At 39.9% G+C, this 10,713-nt stretch overlaps 1 protein-coding gene across 2 annotated transcripts in view; it reads right to left on the bottom strand.

Annotated features, from left to right (window-relative positions):
• The window catches only part of PLG (plasminogen), a 43,110-nt gene extending 32,705 nt beyond the window's left edge, over nt 1–10,405 (bottom strand). Inside the window, exons 1-4 of one of the 2 annotated variants that reach the window (XM_007186091.2) lie at nt 10,290–10,397; nt 5,947–6,082; nt 4,569–4,675; nt 348–462 (exon numbers count right to left, since the gene is read on the bottom strand). In XM_007186091.2, coding sequence (XP_007186153.1) covers nt 348–462; nt 4,569–4,675; nt 5,947–6,082; nt 10,290–10,338 — 407 coding nt within the window. In that variant the 5' untranslated portion in view covers nt 10,339–10,397. The other variant, XM_007186092.3, reaches the window with a different exon arrangement.
• Nucleotides 10,406–10,713: the final 308 nt, after the last annotated feature.

Below are 10,713 nucleotides of genomic sequence, written 5' to 3'. Positions count from 1 at the left end.
GCAAGATAATCTGTTTTTCACAATGTTGAGGTGAACACATGGTGTGTTTGATTTAGACTAATTCAGTTCTAAGCATAGTCATCTTTGGTCTTTTCTCAGATCAGCCTAGAATTCATGGTTTTATAGTTCTTTTCTATTGTTCTCAGTCTTCCAGAAAAGCATATATGCAAGAATGAATGGAAAGCAGCCATTCTCTGCTTTTATTCCATAAATAATCGAACGGTTCTGCCCCAGCATCAAGAAGGTTCTCCCCATACCTGCTAGTCACATGTTATGGTTTGAGTCAGAAGTAATGGAATCATTCTGAGTATAAGAGGTGAACACGGAGACAAAAGAGAAAGTCTTACTTGGGTGTGTGTGGAGAATTGTCACTCCATTTTTGACAGGCAACACCACTTTTTGTTTTGGCCATGGTCCCCCTGTAGTTCTTCCCATTTCCAGTCTTGCACTCTGAAAGATACACTGCAAGGAAGTCCAAACAGTGGTCAAACACTTTCACAACAAGAAAAATCATGAAGAAGTCCTGCACTACTTGAACACATTGAGAGAAAAGACACCATTGCCCACTATCTAAAAGGACAGTCTTTTACATCTATGTAAGAGTTACAGTTAACTAAGCCATGTGGGGCATTGATTCCTTTACTCAAAACTACCGCCCCTCCATGTGCTGGGCAGATGCTGGGTGCTGGGGATGCTGGAAACGCCAAGAGTAGGAACCGCACAGGCTCTGCCCTCGTGGAGCTTACATTCCAGTGGAGTCAGGGGGGCCGGTTACAGAAAGTAATCAAGAACACAGACTGTGAAATAGACAACCTTGTGGTGACACATGTAACAGAGAAAATTAATAGCATCATGAGAAAGTGGATGGGAAAGGGGATGGGGGCTTCTTCACAAGGCGGGCAGCAGGTTTTCAGAGGTTGAAAGAGATCCAAGCCACTTCTACTTTTGGAAGGTCCCAGTAGTATTTTAAATATGAAAAAATGCCAAACAGTGTGATATGACTGTGGTCTACTTTCAATGTTTACAGAAGATGCTCTCAACCAGCCTCCACTTAACCAACACACCGGTTGCCCAGTGGGCCCCATCCTGCCTTTAAAACATGCTGCCAGGTGCCCACCTGGCAGGGTGGGCATCTGTGGCTGGCAGGCCACTTTCGGGTGTGCCCACCCACTCTGTTCCTACCAGTTGGGTTATATGCTTACCAAGAGTCAGTTGCTTTTATTTCCAAAACATTTTATACAGCTCTATTTGATTACAGATCATCTAAACTGAGAAATGAATTGGGGGAAAATGGAGCTTTTTTAAAAATTAAGTTGAATGGTTTCAAGGACTAGAAAGAGTTGAATAGTTTTTTTTTAATTTTATTTTATTTATTTTTTATACAGCAGGTTCTTATTAGTTATCTATTTCATACATGTTAATGTATATATGTCAGTCCCAAACAATAGCTATTGTTGATTGAGCACCTGCCAAGTGCAGGGCTCGGTGCTGGCTTCTTTACATTTATTCATCATAATCCCTGCAACAAATCTGTAAGGCTGGAATAAGGCCAACACCCATCTCTGCACAATGCTTTGTTGCCTCTTGTTCCATTACAAACTCTCAGTAGGAAAGAGTAGTGTGGAACAGGCAAAAAAAGAGAAATGGAACCCATGGTGTAGTAGGGAAGAACAAATCTGACTCCATATTGGATCTGTTTCTTTAACTTTTGTATTCTGTTGCTTTTGCTACAAGTTAAGAATGTTGCCTATAGCCTGAAATATATAGGCTAGCCCATTCTCAGGGCTCTGACCTCTAAAGGTATAACACTTTTCCATTCATATAGAGACCAAAGGTTGCAGAACAGAGAATAACACTTATCTCGTTGGAGGTTTATAGGTACATTGTGACGGGACTTATGTGGCCAGCTGCAAGAGCAAAGGATTCCTACACCAAGAAGTCTGCAGCAACCAACCTCACCCCCTCCCCTTTTAGTATAAAAGAAGCCTGAATTCTAATCAGGAAAGATGGTTCTTTGGGACACTAGTCCACCATCTTCTTGGGTGGCTGGCTTTCTGAATAAAGTCTCTATTCCTTGTCCCAGCAAATCATCTCTTGATTTATTGGCCTGTCCTGCAGGTAGCAGGACTCGAGTTGAATAGTTTTAAAAATTGTCATCAAATCCACTGAGAGCAATCCATTCATATAGTTGATATGAGTTTGAAGGGAGAGGAATCATAAAAATATAAAAGAATTTTACAGACAGATTGATTGGTAGATGTCTCTAGACCTGCTCGACTTCAAAGAGAAGGACATTAATTATCATAGACAAGTCACTAGAGTGTGGTTTATGCAAGAAATGCACCAGATAACTCCTGTTGGCGGCCCCAGGTTCAAAGAAAAAAAGCCTCTGCTTTACATCAAAAGGTGCCAATGTAAGCTTTCATTTTCGATGAAAATATAAAATATTTAAGGTATATTTGTGTCATCTTTTATGATTTCCCACTTTAGCCAAGTTTTTAAATTAATCAATCAATTGTCTGGGGAAAGGACTTCTAACACACCTATAGCAGCTACTGCTTTAAACCCAACGTTCTATATAAAGATTGCAGATATATCTTCATTGAGATATATTATTATAGTAGATATATTACACTTATCAAAAAGGTAAACTCAAGGTACTTTGGAGGCCAGGGGTCAGGGGAGACTTTTCAAAGGAGGTGATGCTTGAGCTGAAATTTGGGAGATGAGAAGGAGCCGGAAGAACAGAGGAGGGTCCAGGACGAAGAGGTGTGTGCTTGCCCTGCTGGAGGAGGGGCAGATATAAGCCCAGCACATGAGGTAGGCTTAAATAATGCAGGGCCCTGCAGCAATTGGTGAGTATTTCGATTGTCTTCTAGGGCACTAAAGGTTTGAAGCAGAGAAGTTACAGACCAGCCGCTGCGGTGGCACAGCCAGTGATGATGGCGGCTTAGACCCAAGTGGCAGCAGTGGCCACGGTGGCAAAAGTAGAGATGTAACTAATTTGACACTGACCATTCCCAGAAAAACCTTGGCAGGTAATTTAACAGTGGATCAATATTCCACAGTAAAGAAACAAGCACCAACAAATGACTGACTTTTGACTTTTTACCTCTCTTTTATTTGTATGTACCCGCCAGAGTTTATATAACCTTTTGCTCCTTTCCATCACCTTGAAAACAGCCAACTCTTCAACTATCCAAACTAAGCCTAGCGGTCACCCCCATGGTCCTTCTGGTTAACAATTTACAAAGGACATGTTTAAATGTTAGCATTTTGCAGAGAGTATCCCACCAGCCTTTTTAAAAAATCTGACGGACAGTGGGTAATCCCATATATCTCTTCCTTTACTGTTTGTAAGAACTAGTAACGTCAACAGATAAACTTCAAATGTAATCTGCACTTTAGACTCAAGGATTAGAGCTAAACAGTGGGCTGGAAGTGTGTATAGCAGACGCACAGATAATTAAACCTAAGAAGATGAACCAACGTGTAGATAGAATCCTAACCTAAAAAAACACTTCTCAAAATGTTATTTAGAGTTTTGTGGGGAAACTAGAATGTTGTAAGCCATTGTCAAGCATCAGTGAAATAGGATGTTTCTGGTTGAGTTCAACACCTCTGATACAGACTATTTGGAGAGTAAAATTGTTATCAAAGTAGTCTTAATACCTCTCCAGCAACAGAGAATAGGAAATAGTTTTGAAAGCATCATTATTCACTTAAATCTTCGTACAGACTTAATGAACTTTTACACATCTTAGAAGACATGCAACTTCCGTAGGAATCTAGGCCACCCATGATCCTAAACAACGAAAGATCTAGAGTTTTCAAGGAAACTATGGGAAAGGAACTGCAACTTCTGCACATTTTCAAAAGATACCATTCCAGAGTCTAAGGGAAATACAGACCATGACTTAAAAAAAGTGGAACATGTAAGAGTAAAAATAAAGATATTTTCTCTATTCAAATGTTACTGCAGATTGAAAACACCTCAGTTTTGCTATTTCTCCAGGCTTCAGACCAAGGACCGTGGTCCCTGCAGAACAAAAAACCAAGATCATAAGAAACCTGTAGACTCTCCCTCTTCTCCTTAAAAATAAAATAAAATTTTCAGTATCTTATTTTCAGGGTCATAGAGGTGGAAGTGATTTTGTAAATCCAATCCCTTCATTTTTTTTTTTTAATTAATTTATTTATTTTTGGCTGTGTTGGGTCTTCATTTCTGTGCAACGGTTTTCCCCAGCTGTGGCGAGTGGGGACCACTCTTCATCGCGGTGCGCGGGCCTTTCACTATCATGGCCTCTCTTGTTGCGGAGCATGGGCTCCAGACGCGCAGGCTCAGTACCAATCCCTTCATTTTTAAACCCAGAGAAATGAAACTTAAAAGGTGAAGTCATATATGCAGGCTGACGTAGTGGGTTAGTGGCCAAATCTTCTGACTCCAAATTCAATTTCACTACACCATAGCGCCTCCATTCGCTGGTCTGATAAATTACACATATTAAACGGGCTGGGGGAGGGAAGGGGGAGGGGAATGGGGAGAAGGAAGAAAACATTGTACGTACTTCTCTTCTCAAATAAAACGACATCCCTCATCCTAAGGACTGGGGAAAACTTGCTGTTTTCAGCCATTATCACACACTGTTGCTCTTTACTGTGATACTGGAATGCCCTGCGGAAGAGAATCAGAAAGCACAACTCTGTTCCTTTATTTAAGGAAAGCAAAGTTTTATTAATAAGGAAGAGACTAAAGATAACTCTCTTGATGAATCAAGGAGCTCAGAATTTGTTACTTCCAATTCAACTTGGCACTGTATCAATGAAGTATTGTCAAAGGATGCAGCAAAGGATGCAGTATGGTAGCTACTCTTGTTTTCTTCTACCTTTACCTTCTCCCCCTCCAAATTTGCATTTTTTTTTCCCCCTCTGTTTCAACTGCTTTATTCTTTCTTCACTAGTTTTCTTAATGAAGTGCCAGAATAATTGCTTTGTGCTGGAAAGAAGCAACTGAGTGCTTTAAACCCATTCCTGAGAGGGTCCACGTGGGCTCCTGTAACTTCCCCTTGCCTATGTCTCTGCATTCTACCCCCTTCCCCCTCACATCTCCCTGCCGTGTACCTCAGTCCTGCATGGATGTTGAGCCTGGCATCAAAGCCGTCCATGGCTTCCTTTCCTGCCCCATCTCCTGTGTGAACCTTTGCTTCAGCTGACTTGGTCCTTTCGTCGTCCCTCTCACAGGTGCCCAGCCATGCTGCCCTCTGCCTAGAATCCCTCCTGCGTGGTCAGTATTTACCAAGATCTCACCCTTCAAAGCCCAGCTCAGTTCCCACCTCCTCCCCAGGGCTTCCCTGGTCATCTCAACTCTTAGGATTGTTCTTTCCTCTGAATCTTCATAGAGCACGTATTGATTATGTCACTTATCAATGTCTTGCATTGGCTGGTTTTTTTTTAATTTTTATATTTTATCCAGTTTGTGTGACTACACCACAAATTTAAAAGGGCAAGCCCTGGCTTTTGTGTCTACACAAAAATCTATCATATATACTGATATATATATATCTATCTCCCCTATGTACTGATCATTGTATCAATGCTTTGTGGCTCCTTAGGGTCTAGGACACTTCCAGTCACATGATCCTCAATAAATATTTATCGACGATAATGTTAAAAACTAGAGCTCAGAACAATAGCTGCCGATGTCATGTGTAAAAATAAATAACTTCCTTTGGGGGCATTTTTCTAAAGGGGACACTAATTCACAAGAAACCGTATGGTTTCAGATACAGAGAGCAAATACAGATTTCAAACTCCAATCCCACGAAATTCCTCTTTCCTCTTAAATCCTATTTTCGTTGATAAATCCCTGAGCAAATTTCTCGTGATCAATGTAATAGCGTCTCAAGCAGCAGGATTTCTGTGTAGGCTCAGTGACCAAGAAAATACCTGCAAATGAAGTCTCTTTCCTCCTCACAGTTTGTTGCACATTCGTCTATGCTTCCTGTCAGCAGCTGCTTCCGAGTCAAACTAAACAGGGAAGCTCCCCGGGTATTTACATAGTTATCCAGGGGGTCTCCGAGACCTACAAATGGAAGATAAAAGTGGGACAACTGATAAATGCATCAAAACCATTGTTTAATTATCATGAATTTGTAAACTATTCGCTTTGCATCAACGAAGTAAAACTGGCTGCTCCTTTGGAAGCAGAATGGGTGGCTGTGAATAGAAATGTTTAATTAGGAAAACAGTTCCATGAATAGACGGCACTATGTTAAAAGATCAACTGGATTGTTAGGTTAATAGATTAGAACTATTTAACAACTTCCATGTTACTACGTTAATGGGTATGAAACGTTAAATAAGAAAAATTTTGATCTGTTTGCTAGTAATTGCATGTCATGATGGAACAGTAAGAGACAACCAAGGGCAACTTTTGATGTTGATTTGTCCATCCCTGGGTATAAATAGAAACTGGAGGCCACTATTCGATTTCCTACAGTACAAACTTTAGTTGTGGCCCTGTCACTTAAACTGATGGGATAAGCATTCTCTGAATGGCTCCACCACAAGATACAAAAACTTTGGTGAGTTGATGATGTCGAGAATAAATAAGAGCTGGACTAAATCTTGACCACAATACATGGTCATTTTTATACTGGACTTGGTAGAGTGACACCTCACTATTTATTAAAGAGAAATCATTTTTGCCAAGATGATGACAGCTTTCTGGCATTTCTGAGGAAACTGTACAACAGCAGAGCTTGGGACAAACAATGGCCTTGATTTTCCTCGGACATAAAATCTGAGGCAAAGAGTCTGTTTGAAGGTCGCTCTGCCCCCTTGCTTCTGCAGAGGGTGGCCGGGGGGCCTCAGCCATGTTCCCACCGCAAGGCTACAAAGAGTACTCCTGAGACATGTGGCACCTGAGACAGCCGTGGCAGCTCTATTCCAAGCCTAGAGACTCAGTCTCCATCCTTTTGGGATGGAACACCAGCCGTTTTCATAGGGTGAGGGGCTAAAAGAGGTTAATTTAATGGAGACAGCAAAGTTTCCTAAAGTTTGCCTAAATGGAATTAGGCAACCTGGCAACTTTGACCACTTTGAGGGGAGGGGTGGAGATCAAAGCCAGGGTGAGCGGGTTGAAGAGTGACCAAGAGAGGCGGTGGGAACAGCATGGGAAGACAAGTCTTTTCAGAAATCTGGCTGTGAAAGGAGCATTTCCTAGAGGCCATATGAAATCTCAGAAATTTTTTTTTTATTTTTTATTGAAATATAGTTGATTTACAATGTTGTGTTACTTTCAGGTGTAGAGCAAAGTGATTCAGTTATACATATATATTCTTTTTTAGATTCTTTTCCATTATAGGTTATTACAAGATATTGAGTAGAGTTCCCTGTGCTATACAGTAGGTCCTTGTTGGTTATGTATTTTATATATAGTAGTGTGTATTTGTTACTCCCAACCTCCTAATTTATCCCTCCCCCCTCTTTCCCCTTTGGTAACCAGAGGTTTGTTTTCTGTGTCTGTAAGTCTATTTCTGTTTTGTAAATAAGTTCATTTGTATCATTTTTTTAGATTCCACATATAAGGGATATCATAGGATATTTGTCTCTGTCTGACTTACTTAGTGTGATCATCTCTAGGTCCTCTCAGAAATTTTTGAAGATGAGACATTCTAGAGCATGTTTGAGTACTGATGAAAATTATCTAGTAGGAAGGGTCATGAAGGGTCAGATCTTCATTCTCAGAAGGGCCATCCCTTACCACCTGAAAACACACACACCACAAGGGCGTGATGCACTTTTCTAGATTAGGACAAAGCTATTTCCAGAGCCCTGCCTCTGCTCTTCCTTCCTCGACCTGAGATTCTCCAAACTGGAAGGATGGATGGTTCCATCCTTGAATAGGAAGTTGACTGATGTAGTTTAATACACCAAAAAAGCACCTGATACATGTATCAAGAGATTATAGAGAAATAGATATGTTAGACCCATACCCATGTCTTCATCCTGTATTTTTCTCCCAATTTGCGCTCTCATTTCCAAGAAGAGTTGTGCTTTGGTAAATTCTATAGATCAGGATGTGACTTTAAAAACAAACACAAGAACTCTATAAAGTATATCCTATAAAGACTGAAATTAGATCTTTTGAAGAGTTCTTAGAAAGTAGAGCAGGCCGGGGTGTAAATGATATGAAAACAAGAAAATTTCCATTTTTATCACCCTTTAATTACGTTATGTTAGTATGTTTCATAGCATATAGCTGCTGAGACCCACCTTAGGAGCTGATACACCAAAGAAATATCCCAAAAGAGAATAAATTTTTTTCTTTTTACTTTGAAAAGTTTTCCCCCAATAATTTCTTTCTTTAATTCCAGGGATCATGTGATGATGTGGTGTAATACACTTTATTTATTAACCAAGAAATATTAGACAAATTTTTTTAGTAACAAAAGTATTTTTATATTCTATGCTGAATGTAGATGTATATTGGTACCAAAACAAGTATATTTTATTAATAATGTGGGTTTGTTTTTTTTTAAATCACAGTAGTGTGTATATGTACACCCATGCTTGTGTGTTTGAAAGAAAAGACTTTGTGGTTTGTGAAATGTAAACTGCTTATCCGCCTCTCACTGAGAACAGCTGTAAAAGGAGATTTTTCTTCCTCTCCCTGGTCATTTCAGTGCACTGGAGAGATGAAACACTTCCACTGAAAGACAGAGTAAATGCCTTCCTTTCAAAAAGAGCTTATGCAAGTCTTCTTCCCCCTAGGTTGGGGAAGACGTATGTTAATCCTGCTGCAGAGAAGTCTGTTCTAACATTTGGGTGTGTCCCACTGTATCCAGAGTTCCAGGTCCCGCTTCCCATGGACTAAAATAGAGTGTGCACAAAAAAATAAAAAATAAAATAATAATAAAATAGAGTGTGCACCCCTGCGCCACTCCCCACAACCATTTCCCATGAAAACCTCTTTATGCAAACTTCTGCTGTTTTTTCTTTGATATTTCTTTAGATGGCTCCACTAAATTCAAATGTATTTGACTCTAATTTAAAGTACAGCTCGTAAAATTTTATCTGGCTACTTATAAATTGAATTTCAAGTATCTATACATTGTTTATATGAAGAACCACTAACATACTGTATGATTCCGCTTATAAGAAATGTCCAAAACAGGCAAATCAGAGACAGAAAGTAGATTAGTGATCGCCAGGGGCTGGGTGGGGATGGAGGTTGGGGAGAGGGGAGAAGAGGGGTTGGAGGTGACAGCTAAGGGGTGTGGAGTTTATTTGGGGGGTAATAAAAATGTTCTAAAAGGTATTGTGATAGTTGCATAACTCTGAATACTGAAAACCTTTGGATTGTATGCTTTAAATGGATGAATTGTATAGTATGTAAATTATATCTCAATAAAGCTGTCAAAAAAAAAAAAAGAACTATGAAGACATGCTTAGAATATTTTAACAAAGGTTTAAACAAAGTTGAAAAAGTGAGAAGAAGCATCAGATTCCTTCTCGGAAAGCCCTGGCTAAAGTCCTGGTTTCTGGGAGTTGGTCAATAGGCAAATAACGTGATTTTCCTAAGGACAGATTTCCTCATCTATAAAATGGGTATAAATCTACTACAATACCTATGGTATCAGCTAAATAAGCTGGACTTAGTAAAGGACGCACACATATGCATGTATGAATAAAAATGTGCCCGGCCTACCTCAGGTACTCAGTGGAGATTTGTTGAATTATTTCATGGACATCATCCTGCAAATCGATGCCTGTGATTTCTCCAGGCATAAGAAGCAAACTTATATGTATGGAAAGCCTTCCTTAAGTCATAACAAACAGAGAACAGGTCAACACAACAACAGACTGGTCAAAGAATATGGTCAGAGATATTTCATTGTTTACATTTGAAAGTCAGAAAAATATGACACCTTAACAAAAATGGTCAACATTAACCAAACTGAGAACCAGGCAAAGAGACTAACAACTTTTGGGGTTGTTAGCTATCTGGGCTATTTTTTTTCTAACTAAAATAACCATCACGTGGGCTCCATCTTTTAGACTGAAAACGTCATTCATTATTTTCTCTGCCCACTTGTCTCCAGTATTCCCATGAGGGAAACGAAACATTTCTTGAAGATTTCCTCATTCTTAGATTGTGACCTGGGAATCTCACAAGTCAAAAGCTAAATTCAACAAGTTGCTCATGAAGCCATCATGGATCTATTTTTAATACATTGTTAGGAAAAAATATATTGATTAAAGTGAAAAAAATCTCTATGTCTTACCTGATTTCAGAAATAAAAGAAGTAGAAGGACCACCTCCTTATGTTCCATCTTGGGACTGGCCAGCAGTGTCCGGAAAACAGTGCGTCCCAATTCCAAGATGTTATTGACTTACATGAGAGGAAATGCACCCACAAACAAGATAATCACATGGAGTTAATTATTCTCTTGGAGGCCCATTGCCACTGTGCTCTGAAGTGTTCAAACATTACCTTGACTGGAGGATCTTACAAAATGTTTGAGAGCGGAGTCTGCAATAGATGCTGGGAAGTGGTGGAGACTGCCCGCCCCCTCAGCTGCCCCACACTGCCTCCTGCTTCCCTCCTTGCCCCCAGCCCATCATCTTTCCCACTTACTCTTCTTTCCTTCCCTCTTTTCACTCTCTTTCTTTTGGGTGCAAAAAAAAAATTACAACAATAGCTAACA

Source organism: Balaenoptera acutorostrata, chromosome 14, assembly GCF_949987535.1.
Source record: "Balaenoptera acutorostrata chromosome 14, mBalAcu1.1, whole genome shotgun sequence".
Lineage (NCBI taxonomy): Eukaryota > Metazoa > Chordata > Mammalia > Artiodactyla > Balaenopteridae > Balaenoptera > Balaenoptera acutorostrata.
The sequence above is the reverse complement of the archived record's forward strand: the minus strand, read 5'-3'. Positions and strand labels throughout refer to the sequence as shown.